We start from the raw sequence: 17,969 nt of genomic DNA, 5'->3' as shown, positions 1-17,969 counted from the left end.
TAGTTCAGAATAAGATAATATATGCATAGGAATTTTCAGATCTTTCATGTGCACATGGACTAGGTCCCTTCCAGCTCTATTCTGATTGATTATAAACATATACATTTATTTTAGTATACATACCATATTTTTAAAAATCTTTTTCAGGGTGTGTCCTGGAATACTGTTCGTTATATGATTGGGGAAATTCAGTATGGTGGAAGGGTGACAGATGACTATGACAAAAGGCTCCTTAACACATTTGCTAAAGTGTGGTTCAGTGAAAGCATGTTCAGCCAAGACTTTTCATTTTACAAAGGATACAATATACCCAAGTGTACTACAGTGGATCAGTACCTGCACTACATACAGGTATGTAGTCATTGGAAAATAAAAGGAAAATTGAAGGCTAAGCTGAAGTTAATAAATCAAAAGCTTTCTTCATTCACAAAGTCAGTGCTCTAGCGTACTTTCTCCTTAATCAAATATCCTGTATAGAAATTGCAGACAAGAACTCTGAAGATATATAGAAAGGATGTTTAAAGTAAAGAAATTAATATCAAAATATGAAAGGAACTGAGAAATTAATAATGTGCTATGTAGGTAGATTGAACTTCTGCCTCACAGCCTCAGAGATAGTAATATTTAAGACATTTGTGAACATCTGGAAATTCTTGATTTGAAAATTGCCTTTGTGTTGATGTCAGTGACAATGCATTTCTTTTTGATACTAAAATCAGAACAATGTAAAGGGGGTGGGAGAATGATGGTGTTACCATGACAAAGAAGAGTATTGCTGATAAGACGTTTAAAATTTTATATAAATACATAAAGGTTATGGTATCAGGGTTACAATTAAACTGAACTTCAAAGTTCAGTTAGTACAATTAAACTACTTCAAAGCACCGTACAAGTGTTAAGTTAGATAATTATTCTTTCACCTTATGTAATAATTTCCTGAAATGTATTGTATAAATGAAAAATCTGAAATCTAACTATTTGTTGATGTTATCTTTTTAAAGATACATATACGGGCACATTTATAAACATTATATATGTATATGTATCACTATACCGTATATATACATACACTATACACACACAGACACATGTATGTGTCTGTGTATATATAAACACACATGCACACATACTATATGCACACACACACACACACACACACACACACACATATATTACAAATATTCTTTTAGATTCCAGTGTACTGTTATATTTTCAGTGTTTTAATGTTAAACCCTCAATCAATAATGCATTAAAATAGGGATTTTTATTCCTATTTATTCATTTTTTACTGTGCTCTCTGATGCTGTTTTTTTAAAAATATGTTTGCTATTGCCACTCTGCTTTTTTAATACTCGTTTCCACCAGTACTTTAGAAGAGTCTCTATATTACTCTATATTAATAAAATGTACTGACTGGTCCTCTGACCACAAGGTAACCCTTGTTATATGTGCTTTATGTTGCCTTGAACAGGGCTTGCCTGCTTATGATACTCCAGAAGTCTTTGGGCTGCATCCCAATGCTGATATTACTTACCAGAGCAAACTGGCAAAAGATGTGCTAGACACCATCCTCAGCATTCAGCCCAAAGATAGCTCTAGTGGAAGTGGTGAAACCCGAGAAGCTGTAGTGGCCAGGCTTGCTGATGATATGTTGGAGAAACTACCTGCAGATTATGTGCCTTTTGAAGTAAGTTCATACAATCTTGAGATAGGAAGCATCGGCTAAATTGGAATTGTTTTTCATGTTGTCTAACTGGGGGGGAAACCCCTTTTTTCTTAATCCCCCTTTTTCAAAAATAATATTTTCACTATGCTTGTAACATAGATATTAAGGAATGAACTGGTGAAGCTAAATAACAAAGAGATATGGTCAGGGGTGGGATTCAAATTTTTTAACAACCGGTTCTGTGGGCGTGGCTTAGTTGGTGGGCGTGGCTTGATGGTCATATTTATGGCTGGGCATGGCCAACTCAATATCACTCACATTGAGGCACGCATCTCTGCGCCTGGCCTCTCATGACTGTGGGGATGCTGCAACAGTCGTAAATGTGAAAAATGGTCATAAGTCACTTTTTTCAGTGCCATTGTAACTTTGAATGGTCACTCCACACAAGCAAAGTACCAGCAAAGGAGGGGAAAAAAAACTCCAGAGAAGTTCCTGAGACAGGAAGTCTAGTCCTGCCAAGAATGTAATAAGGGTTAACAGAGAGGCAGTTTCGGTAAGCAACACCAGAATATTTCCTTCCAGCCTTCCTTACAGGATTAGGCCAGTAATTTCTTCTAACAACTGGTTCTCCGAACTACTTAGAATGTTAACAACCAGTTCTAGTGAATAGGTGTGAACTGGTAGAATCTCACCCCGGCATATGGTGCTTTACGACAAAGCAGGCCAGTTTCAAAATGGAGAGAAACAGCCGGTTATATTTCTTTGTTTTAATTGGCAGACATCTATATGTAATTTAATTGTAGACATCTATATAAATGCGAAATACCACTCACGCATCATCACAAAATCTCCAGAACTGTAAAGCCTACAAACGTATGTTCCTCTTGGCTTCTAGGTGCTCACTAAGAAAGGATTTTTCAAAATGACCATCAGACCATTAGCATTTCCTATATTATTATTAACACACTCTGATGATAAGGAGTTCTATTCCCCCTCTCCACTTGAAAAGAAAAACACACAATCAGAGGAGAGGAGTTTCAGTTTCAGTTTTAGTTTCACAGCACCAAGCAGCTTTGGTACAGAACAGTTGAGCTAAGCCACATCCAGGCTCCTTGCTGTTTCCTTCTTGTTCACACAGCAAATACTGTTTCAATATCCAGACAGCCCTCAACTCTCTCACACACTGACAGGACGCTAGCCAGATGAATACCAATGGATGCTGGTAGGCAGAGGCAGAAATCCCCCCCTTTATTTTCCTCCCCAAAAACTAAGCCCGAATACATAGTTTCATAGTGAAGCACGGGTATCAAGCTAGTAAATGATAAAATATACTGATATCCAAATAAGGAAATCAACAAAAAAGGCCAACTGAAAGATATTTGCTTATAAAAAATAGGTATTGCTCAGGGACAAAAATCAATTCAAATTAATAACAAAATGAGCACTTCAGTCAGCCTTTTTGATTAATGTGATCTACTGCATATGCAGTTTCTCCCCCCAGCCCTTCATTTCTGTTTGATTCTTGGAGACTGCCTGGACATGTCCCTATATTTTTATTGGCAAGGTTTTTCAGAAGGGGTTTGCCATTGTCTTCTTCCTAGGACAGAGAATGGAAAACCTGGACCAAGGTTACCCAGCTGGCTTCGTGCCTAAAACTAGAACTCGTATTCTCCTAGTTGGCTCTTGCATGCAAATACACTCATGTATATTTGATCACTTATTTGGTTTGATTTGATATTTATATTTATAATTAGATTTATTAAATCTTCACATATCAAAGCTTTCTGTATTTGTTTTATAGCTTTTCCATAGAGAATTATGGATACATTAACCTTCTAAATATCATGCCATTTTTATACTTGCATTTATTTTCAAATACTTTTGAAATAACTGATTCAGATATTTTTTAGACAAGCTTCTTGTACATGATTTTAATGTTCAAGGAGTTCATGCTCCTTGCCTCTTTGAAAAAAAAAGTTTTCCTCCCATTTCATTTCCTCCGCATAGAATTTTATAGAAGTCAGTAGCTAATGCCTAGTGGACATGGCGGTCAGCATGCTAACTGGCATTGTATTTAAATATTCTCTATCTCATGTTAGGTAAAGGAAAGACTTCAGCAAATGGGACCATTTCAGCCAATGAACATCTTTCTGCGACAGGAAATTGACAGAATGCAAAGGATTATCGCTCTGGTGCGAAACACTTTGACAGATCTTAAACTGGCCATTGATGGAACCATAATCATGAATGAGAATCTCAGGGATGCTCTGGATTGTATGTATGATGCACGAATCCCAGAGCGCTGGAGAAAGGTTGGTACTGTTGTTTCATTAGAAGGAAAATAATGTTATGCCATCATTCTTCTATATTAACTCCCCTAATCCAATTATGATATGGTCAAAGCACCTAAACACACCTACATAGTTACTGTTAATTAATTGATTCCTTGTAATTGAAGGCGTGTTTTCATATGTTTACTTAGCATTACATGCCATTCCAGTAGGAAATTTCTAGGCCATACATATAGGAAAGATGTCTCATGTAGTAATTTCACCATGCCATTTCTGTCTTATCACTTTAGTACAGGTAGCTATCGATTTACAACCACAATAGAGCCCAAAATATATGTTGCTAAGTGAGACATTGGTTAAGTGAATTTTGCCCCATTTTACAGCCTGTTAAATGAATCACGGCAGCTGTTAAGTTAGTAACACAGTTGCTCAATGAATCTGACTTCCCCATTGACTTTGCTTGTGAGAAGGTCACAAAAGGAGATCACCCGGCCCTGGGATCCTGCAGCCATTATAAACATGAATCAGTTACCAAGGGTTTGAATTTTGATCACATGACCATGGGGCTGCTATGATGTAGCAACTTTGAACAATCACTAAATGAAGTGTTGTAAGTCGAGGACTAATTGTACTGCAGTATCTACTGGGACTTCTCTTTTTTTTAAAAAAAAAATGCATTTACTTCATGAGTAGTATAATCATCTGCATCCAATGTTTTATAAAAGTAGCTTGATCCACTTACCGTGTACTCCTGCAGATTTGGGTGGGAAAGGACTAGAAGCTAACTTGATTGAAAGTTCCTTCATACAAGGAGGATAAATTTGGTTACTCTTTTCTCTGACATCTTGTCTTTAGCATAGTCCGTCTTCTGAAAAAATGCAGTATACAACCCAGATACTTTTTACGTCTTCAACCCCCAAGTTTCGAAGCATTGTACAGTGTAGTTTCTTGTACCATATTTTTTTTCTCTGTTTCTAGGCATCTTGGGCTTCCAGCACACTTGGTTTTTGGTTTACTGAACTTCTTGAAAGAAACCGGCAATTTCATTCTTGGATTTTTGAGAAACGACCAAATTGCTTTTGGATGACAGGATTCTTCAATCCCCAGGGCTTTTTAACTGCAATGAGACAGGTTAAATATCTGATTGCTCTACAATTCTGTCCACTTGTTTTGATTTTTATCTGAAATGAATACCGTACATGTGAAGATATAATCTATTTTCAGGAAAGTGAATGGAGTTGCTTTTGCCTTCTTGAAGAAACTAGGGCTGGTATAATTAGACCTCACTTTTCTTTAACTATTTTTTTTTTCATTTTCATGATTGTGATGAGGCTTAGGGTGTTCCAGTCTTCTTCTACCTTACAAATGTTGCACTAGGCTTGAGAAGAGCTTAAGTCAATAATAAATTATGGCAGGGAAATGTAGTCTTTGGAAATCCAAGAACAAACATCTATTGTCAGGGAAATATTCTGAATCTTAAATTTCAGACTTTATGGTTGCCCATGATTTTGACAAGCAGATATTTCTAAGTCAAATATATAAAACTGCCTGTGGTACTTGGGCAATTGGTTGTCATGGCTCTCGCCAGCTGTCTATGTAGCTCACAATGGAACACAGCAACCAGCTGATTCCTGGCAGCTGCCAGTGACTCTTATGCTAGGCAAAGAGGGCTTCCCTAATTTGGTATTCTGTGCTTCCCAGCAGCAAGCCAGTTGTATTGTACAACTGTGTGTTTTTGTGTGCATGGCTCTGGCCTAACTCCTATTCTGCAGGGAGGACTCCACTGCTAAAATATTGTTTTAAACCTTTCTCTTGTTCAGATGTCTCCTTTATATAGTATCTTTGCTTCTTCTGTGGTAGATTAAAATACGAAAAAGAAGAACCTGCTTCTTTTTGATTTCTAGGAAGGGAAACAGGAATTTGCTAACAACAGATTGTAGGCATTAACTGGCTGACAGGTGGCCTCCCCTTACTAGGAGAGTGAAAACTCCTTTGTTACAAGGAAGTGTTCTAGAAATCAAAACTTTAAAACCTCTTCTAACTGGTAATTTTTTAGAGAAAGTTGTGACTTCTGAATTTGAATTAACTTTTGACTCCTTTATAAAATACCTTTCTAAATTAGTCCCACTTTTCTGATACTTTTGATAACTAGTATATATTGGCTTTCTGACCAGCTTTACCCCCGTTCCATAACCCCACTTTTTTTTTGCAAAAATTCATTTTCCCCCCCCCCCCCAAAACTAAACACCCTCGGAAACTAGTATATATTGGCCTCTTTCTGAACTAGGCTTTAATCTACCTTACAGCTGATTTCCTGAGCAATTGCTGCCGTGGCGTTAAAACGCATTTAGAGCCCAGATAGTTTGCAACCGGAATGTAATGAGTTGAGCTCCTGAGGCTTCCCTTTGCCTTGATAAAGAAAGAAAAGCTCATCCTATCAGGGCCGTGTAAGAAATATGAAAGAAGTATCACTTAGGGGGAAGGTGGCAAGCTCACCCAGCGTATACCCCGTCGTGAGGAAAGGGGGAATTCAGTCAAATCGCCTAAAAAAAAAAAAAAAGGGGCCCCCCCCTGGGGGGCCCCCCCCCCCCCCCCCCCCCCCCCCCCCACCAAACCCCCCCCCCCCCCCCCCCCCCCCCCCCCCCCCCCCCCCCCCCCCCCCCCCCCCCCCCCCCCCCCCCCCGCCCCCCCCCCCCCCCCCCCCCCCCCCCCCCCCCCGCCCCCCCCAAAAAAAAAAAAAACATCCCACACCCCCCCCCCCCCCCCCCCCCCCCCCCCCCCCCCCCCCCCCCCCCCCCCCCCAACCCCCACAAAAAAAACCCACACCACACAACCCCCCCCCCCCCCCCCCCCCCCCCCCCCCCCCCCCCCCCCCCCCCCCCCACCCCCCAACCCCCCCCAACAAGTTATGTTAGAGAGTCAGTTTAGTGTGGTGGTTGAGGCAACAATCTAGAAAATGGGGAACTGTGGGCATGAAACCACCTAGGTGACTTTGGGCCAGGCAATTGCTCTGAGCCTTAAGAAGCAAGCAAGCAAGGACTAACCACTTCCAAAATATTGCCAAGAAAACTGCAGAGCCTTTGCCAGGCAGTTGCTAGGAATCATGACTGACCTGAAGGGACCAAAACTGAAAAACAAAAAAACTGCTTAGTTCTCACTTGTAGATGTCTATGGAGATTCTCAGGTCATGGTTGTCTCAAAGATGCTTTTTCAAGAGGCAACTAGACTTTCTGGTTTTTCTTTGAAGATGTTTTACTTCTCATCCAAGAAGATGAGAAGCGAAATGTCTTCAAAGAAAAACCAGAAAGTCCAGGTGCCTCTTGAAAAAACACCTTTGGGTCTCACTTGTATACATGCTATAGAAATTAGTATATAATTAGAAAAGCTCGGGAGAAAAATAAAATATGTGACTCCATTGTATTTTCCAATTTTTGGCTTATTTATTCTGAAAGTACATTGGTTCTTTGATGGTAGAAATTTTGATCTAACTTCTAACTGTTCCATTGCTTTGAAACAGGAAATAACAAGAGCAAACAAGGGTTGGGCACTTGACAGTGTGGTTCTGTGCAGTGAGGTCACAAAGTGGATGAATGATGACATCTCAACTCCTCCTTCTGAAGGAGTCTATGTATATGGCCTCTACCTAGAAGGAGCTGGATGGGACAAAAGGAACATGAAACTCATTGAATCTAAACCTAAAGTGCTCTTTGAACCAATGCCTGTAATAAGGATATATGCAGAAAACAACAGTGAGTATTAAATTGAATGTGATTTTGATGATACAGTATTTCACAGTTTAAGTGAGAGTATTTCACAGTTTTAAAAAGCCTATGGATTCTACAGGTTTTGTGGCATGAAAAAAAATGTTTGGATTTTAAATGAAAATGCTTGCTTGTCAGTCCCTGAAGAACAAATGCTGCCATTTTTTTATATAGGGTCCCGAAAAGCTTTATTCCTAGTTGCTCTTTTGGGAGCAAAGATATTAAAATACTCCTTATTGAATATGTATTACTCAATAGTATGCAAAGTATATTCATGTTTGTATTCCTAGCAACAGCAATGCTAACCTATGTGCTTTATGGATATTAAGAAAATATAACATTGTGTTAGAAAATGGTGAATTGTGTTCAAAAGAAGGTGTGAGTTTGATTTGAAACAATCTCTGCTAAGCCATAATCACCATTTGGAAGCACAGAAACAAGGTTTATTGGCACAGTTCTTGGATTCTGCAAGTGATCCTAAGTTATTCTATGAACAAAAGCATGTTAAAAAACCCTTCACCAGGTCCAGCTTCAAAGTTAAGCTGGTTCTGCTATATTCATGTGCCCCTTTAGCCTTGAATTGTCATTAAGTTTAGAATACACTTGTTCAATAGAGAAAAAAAAAGAGATGCACAGGGACGCAGAACTCAGTTTATTGAATCCCGCATTTTTATTTCTTTTCTCAATAGGAACAATACCTATATTTAAACAGATCAATAGAAACTACTTTACCATTTCCTTTTGCCAGCTTTAGGATTGATTTGCAATGGATATATTCTAGGCAGAATGAAAGTGGCTAAATAATAAGTATATAAGTATGCTGCTTTCCCCCCACCTACTGCATGCTCAGAAGCGGCTTGAAGTGTGTTAGCCCATAAAGAGGAGACTATAATAAAATATGCATTTCTACTTCATCTTATGCTAGATCAGACCTGCAGTGTAAAACCAAATGAAACCTATGAGTGAAGAGAATAAAAAACATACTTGTTCATTTGGGAAAAATCAACACAGTGGCAAAGGATTTCTTTCCACTTAAATTATTGATTTTTTTAAAAAATGTCAATCAGCTAACACCCAGCTTTTTACACTTGTGAGGATTTTTTCAAACAAGGCTACAAGTTGTTACTTGGTATGTAGGTGTTCTTGTTGACAGCTGAATGTATAGAGTTTGGATCTGCTTGAGCAAACAAGTCAAAAGACTGAAAGTGCAACTTCAGAAGTGAAGGGAAGAAGCTTTGGGATCGGCGAAGGGGGGGAAACAGCTGTCAGAATCAACAGTGGGCTAGGGACAGACTGTCGCTCTGCTTTCTGAAATTTGGTTCGGAATGTTGACCTGAAAACAGACAGCTTCCCCCACCCCAAGAAATAAAGTCCCACAAGAAAAAATGCAACTGCAATAAAACCTCAAGCTTGGTAGTCCTGCCTTTTTTCTTTCAGTTATTTGTGACACAAACAGTTTTGGTTAAATCTGTTTGTTTACCTTTGGTAAGAGATAACTGTATAGGGAAATGTCTGTGGAGATTCTCAATCATGGTTGTCCCAAAGGTGCTTTTTCAAGAGGCAACTGGACTTTCTGGTTTTTTTTTTCTTTGAAGACATTTCACTTCTCACCCAAGAAGCTTCTTAAGCTCTTCAGAGCTTCTTCTTCAAATTTTTTGGATGAGAAGCGAAATGTCTTCTGGACAACTGTACAGGGAGTCCTCTACTTGTAACAGTTCATTTAGTGATCATTCAAAGTTACAATGACAGCAAAAAAAGTAACTTATTGCAGATTTTCACACTTACCTCCATTGTAGCATCCTCATGATCAAAATTCAGATGCTTGGCAACGGATTCATATTTATGTTGGTTGCAGTGTCCCCAGGTCCTGTTGCAACCTTTTGCAACCTCCTTACAGCAAAGTCAGTGAGGAAACTAGATTCATTCACTAATTTAACAACTGCAGCGATTCACTTAACAACAATGGCAAGAAAGGCTGTAAAATGGGGCAGAGTTCCCTTAACAAGTGTTTCACTTAGCATCAGAAATGTTGGGCTCAATTGTAGTTGTTAGTCAAGGACTGCCTGTACGCAGTACCTATGAAGCTGATTTGCAGGTATATGAAGGGGTTTCTATATTGTAGGCCTGTATAAATGCCCTTCTCAGTTGAGAATATCCTGCATGACCCAAAATATGAAGGGGTCTTATTCCACTTGGATTCTAAGGATAGCATTTAAAATTGCCATCCTATGGATGATCAGTGCCAGGAAAGAAATAAGATGAGTACAGGTGTTGCTTCTCACAAGACTTTTCATGTCAGAGACTTTTAGGAAAACTTGCCATAGTCTTGCTCCTACTTAAGACAATTATGAGAAATGCTTTTGGGGTGATATTGATGATCTCCATGGCATGAGTGTTATGTCTCCTAAGGGGACCTGTGGTAAAATCTACATAAAACTGCAGGAACTGTTGTCAAAGAATATTGGTTGAAGTATCAATAATATGCAGATAAGGACCTCATCTAGAAATGAGGTAATTGGACTGACATTTGAAGAGTAATTGTAGAAAGTAAGAAAAATGACTATTACAAGATAGGTCAGTGCTTCCAAAGTGATTGTGGGTTGTTGTTTTTTTTTGGCATGTTCAATGATATTCTAGTCTAACAGAACCAAAGTCTCTCTAAATTGGGTGTGGTGCTGGATAATGCATGACTCTCCAGATACTGATTGTAACTTTCATTATTCATTACCATTGACTATACTGGTGAGACTTGGTAATTGGCAACATTGATAGGGGGAGTGGGGTCCACTTGTGTTTCAGGGAACTGGGTTTGTTCCAAATAACATTGATAGTTTGCATCCCTTCATCGCCACTCTAGGCCCAAGTGAGCGTACTGATTCCAACATCTGTTATCAACTTAGAGTTCATTCACTCAGTTGGAAAGACACAGTATGTCAATTGTCCCAGAGATGCTTTCCCAAAAGGAAACTTCTGAATGTTTATTGGATGAGAAGTGAAACGTTTTCAAAGAAAATACCAAGGAAGTCCCGTTGCCTTTTGGAAAAGCACCTTTGGGACAACTGTGACCTGAACAATGGAGAATCTCCATAGACCCAACATGTCAATTACTTAATGATGAACAAGGTGGCTTCTGTCTCATAGATCAGTTCATTGAGTTCTGGCAGAAGGTAGTGTTTTCCCAGCTATTGTGACAGAAGACCACACACCTAGACAATCCAGTGTGTTGAGGAGGAATAACTGGAGGTCAATTATCTGACTTGGAAGAATAAACCAATTCCTGTCCTGAAAGTAATCCATATTACTTTCTTTGAGGGAAGCAACATTATTGGCCTCTCAGAGGTGTGATAAAAAATAGGTTGGGAAATAGCATTTTTTCTCTTGTTGGAACACTTTTCTCCCATCAATGAAAAGATATTATGATTGCAGTATGGATGTGTTCTGATTTAGGCATCCCAAGATCATGAAGCAGCTCCTCATCCTTATAAAACCCCTTTTATTTAGGTTAAAGGGAATTCGTTTCCAGCAAAGTCCCAGCAAACAGTCTTTCATGAGATTTCACAATTACAGACCTTTATCAGGCTGGGAGAGTTGCCAGGCCTATATCTTCGCTCCTCTTTATTCCCCATGGGAGGGGCCATTCACCAGTCACCTGAGCCTTTACTCCCATGTTGACCCTTGTTCCCTGTTCCCTTGTCTTAGCAGCTCTGCGCATGCACACATTGGGAACTGGTTCCAGCTGTTCTTCTGCCTGACTGAACTCCGATTCCAAAGGTAGTTGATGACTGTCAGATGGCCCTGGCCCCATCTCTGCCTCCGACGCAGAGCACTCCCGGACTCATGTTCCTCCCCAGCCACCTCACTGTCTGCGTCTGCCGCCAGCTCCACTGGCCCATGGTGGGCCACAACAGGATGAGCCCTTGGTCTGATACACTGATAATTAACTTTCCAAAGATATCCTGGCAATAATTATCCACATTCCGGTTCTCTCCCAACTGAATTACTGTATTGTAATATAAATGTTTCTTTTTTAAAATGGCCTAGAAATTTTAATTATCCTGAAAGGATGACTAGAGTTGAGCTACTTGAAGAACATATTATGCCTGCACATATTATGCTGGACCCAATTCAACATGCTTCTTTTAATTTTTAAACTCCAATCTGCTTTGATGTACAATTTCCTGAAGGAGCATCTGCTTTTCTGTCTGTCTCCCTGGAGTGTTCAGGTTATTGTCTGATGCTTTCTTCCCTGTGAAGTGAAACTGTTGAAGTGGTGGAAGAAGTGACATGGAGGTTTAAATGGTTTTTATTCACTCAAATGTAGAAACCTTTTGATTAAAATCTAGTTACGCAATACTTTAAAAAAATATTTTTATGTATATTTTATTGCTTATTCACTAAGGAAATCAGCATATTGGAAAGCATTTCTGTCCTTGCTATGCCCTTTCACTTGTAACATGCAAAGATGCTGCATGTCATAAATTTGGTGCAGTAAAAATATCTATTAAGATTCCTCATATATAATGTTCCATTTCAGGTCTTTCAGGCCCCCCCCCCTATTCTGTATTGCCAATGTATTAGAAATTCTCTTAGTTCCTTTTATCTTGCTAAATATCTTTTTATAAGTGGTTTTCACAACTTATCCTTGGTTGAGCTAAGATTTGATAACTTAGCAATAGCACTTAGACTTATATACTGCTTCAAGTGCTTTACAGCTCTCTCTAAACAGTTTACAGAGTCAGCATATTGCCCCCAACAATCTGGATCCTCATTTTATCAACCTTGGAAAGATGGAAGGCTGAGTTAACTTTGAGCTTTTGAGAATTGAACTGCTTGCTGAACTGCTGGCAGTTAGCAGTCAGCAGAATTAGTCTGCAATACTACAACCACTGCACCACCATGGCTCCTTATTATGTTTAAACTCTTGTTTAACATTTTGACTTAAGCTATGTTGATTGAAATTTTATTTGAATTACTTCATGACCTTATAAAAATGAACTTTTCTTGTTTGCCTCTTCTTAGCCTCAAAAGATTCACGCCTGTATTCATGTCCAATCTACAAAAAACCACTTCGGACAGATTTGAATTACATTGCTGCAGTGGACCTACGGACTACCCAACCACCTGAACATTGGATATTACGTGGCGTTGCCTTATTATGTGATGTCAAGTAATGCTTAGAGAATATCTGCATGCTGGTCTAATTTCCTACTAGTTTTTTTTAGAATAGCCTTTTGTTATATCCTTTATATGGGCATAATAAGAACCTAGCTGGGTCACAGGTTAGTTTGTTTTTATATATATGCTCTTTTGCACTAACTTGAGTTTCTCTCAAATGAGATGACAAATTTTAATGTTCAGTTATTTAAAAAAATCACTAACTACTGTATATTCTTGATCAATAGTTCCTTTTAAAAACTGAATTGTGGTTTTTACATGCTTTTAATATGATTTTAATGATCATTTAATTGAATTATAATTGGCATTTTATCTATATGACTTCAAAGTATACCAATATTTGATCATTTCTAAAGGTTTCCCTTCCCTCCAAATAACTGGCACTTTCCACAAAATTTGTATTTTTAAAAAGGATTGCCAGGGCTGCTTGGAGTATTCTATGAATTAACACAGGATTTGCTTGCCTCCATTTAACATTTTCAACTCACAGAATGCAAGCCAGGGCTTATTATAATTTGATAAACAAAGCATTTGTATGATGCATTAAAATACATTCTTACAAACTTCTTTGATTAAAAATAAAGCACATTTAATTTTTTAAAAAATAATCGTTCCAATAATTTGCAATGCTGCAGAGTATATTGGCAAATCTAAATTTGCGGATGAAACACATGGAAGAATTTTTGTTTTATAGTCACTGTATCATGTACTGCAAATACAAAAAACATATCCAGTTTCCATTGTTTTTGTGAAGGCAAAAATATATTGATCTATATAAGGCTTGCAGAGATGGTGATCTATTAAGCTAAATTTCCAGTTAGCCAGGCATGCGAGGATACCTGGTTTTTTGTAAAGTTCTGGATAAGAGAAAGGAACAGTTATCTAGCAATTAACAAGCCAACTAGGTTTGATGGTAACATGCTGTGCAGGTCTGCCGTGAATATAGGCATTTGTTGGCCTCAATTTTTTTAATACTCTGAGAATCAATTGTAATCTTATTAAAAATCATTTAGCTTTAAATGTAAAGATCAGAATACAAAAATGAAAACAAAACTATACAAATTAAATTCATAATTTCTATATTTTTATTTTGTTTCCTTTATAGTTTTGAACCATCAAGGAGAAAATAACCTTTTAAAGCTATTTATAAAAACTATTCCTTTTCTTATGCATTCTTATGCATTATATAAATATAACCTTGCATTGAAACAGGAAGATAATTTGGATAGTGCATTTTTCACTGGAGGGTAACATGTTTTATGAATGCAATGAGCTCTTATGATTGTGAGTGAATCCATTTATCTTCATTTGTTTTATTAGTGTCTTCCTTTTCTTTCTGCATTTTTCCCTCCTCAGTTTTATCACCTTGACTCTTCATTTGTGTAAAATAAACCATATTTTCATTTAATTTAGTTTGCTATGTTTCCCATGATTTGTGGTTAGTTTTATATCATGGAAATTCCTTCCTTCAAATAAATTTCAAGAATTTAAGAATAACCAGATGATAACACCAGTAATTTAATTCCCTGAGGAATTAAATTAATTAATTAATTAATTAGGGAGTAAAATGGAACATGTGTTTTAATTTGAGCCTGGAACAAAGAGTCCTGCTTCAAGTATTTCAAGCAAAACATTTTGTGTTGCCTGAGATCTCATGAGAGAAAATTCAGAATGGCTTAAGTGTTCTATGCCCTGTTGTAACAAATTTAGAATATTAGAAGTTCAAACTGCAAGAAAGGCAATCCTTGCTGACCAACAATCTGTAGTAAGAAAAAAATCAGTTAACCGATAGTTTAGAATCTATTAGAAGAAACCTTTCTCACTTCTGAACCAAAACCAAAGATATTTTTTTTCATTTTTAATAGGATTTTGAGAGAGATTATCCAACACATTACAAGAAAAAGAGAAATAACTTCTTTTCTATCTTGAGAATCCAGGGAGGGAGGCTTTCCTGATAAGAGATTCTCTATTCTTACTGGCGGAAGTCAAAATGGCCTCTTTATCTGTGCTCAGAATCTGGAGACAGTTCTATTTCCAAAGCCTTATAAAGCTTTGAGTCCATTTGCCAATGAAGCGATACACCCAAATTTATTCAATCTAATCACAAGCTAGAAAACTAATTAACTACAGCATCTGGACCAGTTAGAACACTCAAAATGATATGACTCAAAATAGCCAAGTTCTGTTTTCCGTTTCCAAGCTCAACCAGCCACTCTTAGCCTGAATTGTTTCAAGTTTGGAATATTTTGCACATCATTTCAAGTAAGTAAAATCTTGGTGACCACTTAACCTCCAGAATTAAAGAGCAGCCTTTCAACCCCCCCCCCCCCCCGCCGAAGGAAAAAAAAAAAAACCCCCCAAAGCCCCCCCCCCCCCCCCCCCCCCCCCCCCCCCCCCCCCCCCCCGGCGGGGAGAAAAACACACCACCCCACCCCAAAAAAAAAAAACCAACCCCCCAAAAGCAACCCCCAACCCCCGGCGAGCCCCCCGGGGGGGAGGGGGGGGGCCGGGGCGGGTTTAAAAGGGGGGAAAAAAAAAAAAAAGAAAAAAAAAAACCAACCCAAAACCCGGCAAAGACCCCGCACTCTCCCCCTCACCAAACAACACCCAACCACCACCACTTCTCCCCCAACACCCCCCCCCCCCCCCCCCCCCCCCCCCCCCCCCCCCCCCCCCCCCCTCCCTTAAAAAGCCACATGCAAGTGAGATACTATAGCCATTTGAACTTCCACATTTATTAAAAGCACTTACTTCAACAGACATTCGGATCAAATATTTTGCAATTAGGTAATAATTCAGTAGTTGATACTAAGATAATTCACCCCCCCCCCCCCCCCCCCCCCCCCCCCCCCCCCCCCCCCCCCCCCTATCCAATTCCAGCCTGCAAAAAAAAAAAAAACACAAAAAAGGGGAAAAAAAAAAAAAAAACCGGACAAAATGCTTCTCTGGTGCCCCCGAGATAGTAATAGAATTTACGGGAAGAGAAAAGGAGGGCGGCCCAAAAAAAAAACCCCCAAGGGGGGGGGGGGGGGGGGGGGGGGGCCCGAAAAAAAAAAAAAAAATAAAAAAAATAAAAGAGAGTAAGTGGGGGCCCCCCCCCCCCCCCCCCCCCCCACCCCCCCCCCCCCCCCAACCCCTCGGACCCCCCCCCCCCCCCCCCCCTCAGACATTTCCCCCCGACAATACTGCAATTAGTAACAGTAGTTGATACTAAATAATTTAGTAACGCTCATAAAATATTTGACAATGACTGCAATCTAATGCATTAATATTCAGTTTGTTTAAATAAGTGTTTCTTCCTGTGGAGGTTGAATGTTCATTCCTTCTGAAAACACATTTCCCCACAATTCAAAACCTCCACTTTATCTTAACTCTGATTAGCATAACATGACCTTTGTGTTAAAATATACATTTCATTTTGAGAAGAAACTCTTTTTTCTTTGTGCATGCTCTCCCATACTTTTCCACCTTCATTTTTATTGGGGTTTAGATTCTGTCATTTTCATAGAACTTTTATATCACACAGTGGGGAACAGGTTAAAATGTAACAATACAATCAACCTATTTCTTGTGGTAGACTAGAGTATTTGGATTATCAAATGGCTCAGATTAAGGTTCAGGTGAGTGAATAATGTTTTAAGTGCCTTTTGGCAGTTATGGTCCTAAAGTGTATGAATCTTAAGATACTGAAAGTATGTTTGTGAGGAACATTGTCCATCACTACAGCATTCGTAGTAAAATAAACAGCATTTACACAGTAGAAATTGCCAAACTGCTATCATTGGCTGTTGTTCAGATACAGAACAGTAATGACAGGATGTATTTTAACTAGGTCTGTACAAAGCTTCCAGTCAGAGTCAGTTCACAGACAGTCTGATTGACTTTCTGAATACAATTGGAAATGAAAAGACTTCAAATTGATTCATCAATTTGATTTAGGCATCCAAAGTAAATCAGGTTACTTAAATAATTGAATGAAACTGATTTTCTGAATCTAATTATTCATCCACTGAAAACAAAACAAACAACCCCACAGAAAAGCGTAAAAGACTCTCTGTTCTTTATTAGTTTCTCCAACATAGTTACTTAAAACAAATAATACTATGCAAAAAAAAAAAAAGAAGAAGAAGAAGCAAAAATGAAGACAACGTTTTTATTAGCAAAGGGTCTATATAAGAGATCAGGTAATGTAACACTTCCACTAACAAATAATTTATTCATATGTCCATAAACAGGGAGATGAGTTTAATGAGTATCCATCATTTCTTCCAAAGTCGGCAAATGAAGGGGCAGAGGAGGGAAAGGGACGAGAGGCTGCTTGATATTTCTTCTGGTTTTTAACTCTTTATTCATGAGATTCATGACTAGTCAAAGAATCATGGTAAGCAGCGAGTAATGTGAGAAAACAGAACCCAGATGGTGTTTTTCTTTTGCTGATAAAAGAGAAAGAATGCATATATCCTTCTCTGTGTGTATGCTGTCTGCAAACAAAACTCTGGAGGGTGAAGCCACTAATTCCTTCCACAACAGCTTTTTCTTTGCTGTCTGGAATTGCTTTTCTCACATTTATGATGATGTAGACAGAAACGATGCTATGATTTCGTTTTGTCCTGTTGAAGATAAAGGGATCTGTTGAAAGCTGGATATATCTTCATTGCTTTTTCTGATGCCACAATCCTGCCTTATATGCCTTTTTGGGGGAAGGGGGGAATGTAGGGATACATTACATTATACATTAGAGTAACCCCAGAGGGTAAGAGAACCCAGGAATAAGTTCAGTATGAATGTCCTTGGAACACCATTTACAAAGTAAGTGTAAGCGATGGGAACGAGGTACAGTTTATGGTCAGTTGTACAGTCTTAGATCTACAGACATAATTATTTCAGCCGTCAGGTCTCTTTTTTTTTCTGTTCTCTTTTACCTCTTTTGGCTTCATTTCCCATCTTAAATAGATTCAGTGCAAGCTCTCTTTTTCCTTAGGTCAGACTGCAAATCTTGACTGGTTAGCATAATACTGGAAAATACATCTCAAGAGGGAAGAATGTGCAAATACTCAGACAATCTGGAAATGATAA

At 38.7% G+C, this 17,969-nt stretch overlaps 1 protein-coding gene across 1 annotated transcript in view; it reads left to right on the top strand.

The window, feature by feature from the left end:
* DNAH5 (dynein axonemal heavy chain 5) overlaps positions 1-14,301 on the top strand; it is a 163,649-nt gene extending 149,348 nt beyond the window's left edge. Inside the window, exons 75-80 of the mRNA XM_087961159.1 lie at positions 148-351; positions 1,472-1,687; positions 3,766-3,978; positions 4,936-5,088; positions 7,475-7,706; positions 12,738-14,301. Of these exons, the coding sequence (XP_087817285.1) occupies positions 148-351; positions 1,472-1,687; positions 3,766-3,978; positions 4,936-5,088; positions 7,475-7,706; positions 12,738-12,889 (1,170 nt within the window). The 3' untranslated portion in view covers positions 12,890-14,301. The remainder of the gene's footprint in view (positions 1-147; positions 352-1,471; positions 1,688-3,765; positions 3,979-4,935; positions 5,089-7,474; positions 7,707-12,737) is intronic.
* Positions 14,302-17,969: the final 3,668 nt, after the last annotated feature.

This window comes from Notechis scutatus, chromosome 3 (assembly GCF_049901735.1).
Source record: "Notechis scutatus isolate UNSWTSFEM ecotype Mainland chromosome 3, rNotScu1.2, whole genome shotgun sequence".
Taxonomy (NCBI): Eukaryota; Metazoa; Chordata; class Lepidosauria; order Squamata; family Elapidae; genus Notechis; species Notechis scutatus.
The sequence above is the reverse complement of the archived record's forward strand: the minus strand, read 5'-3'. Positions and strand labels throughout refer to the sequence as shown.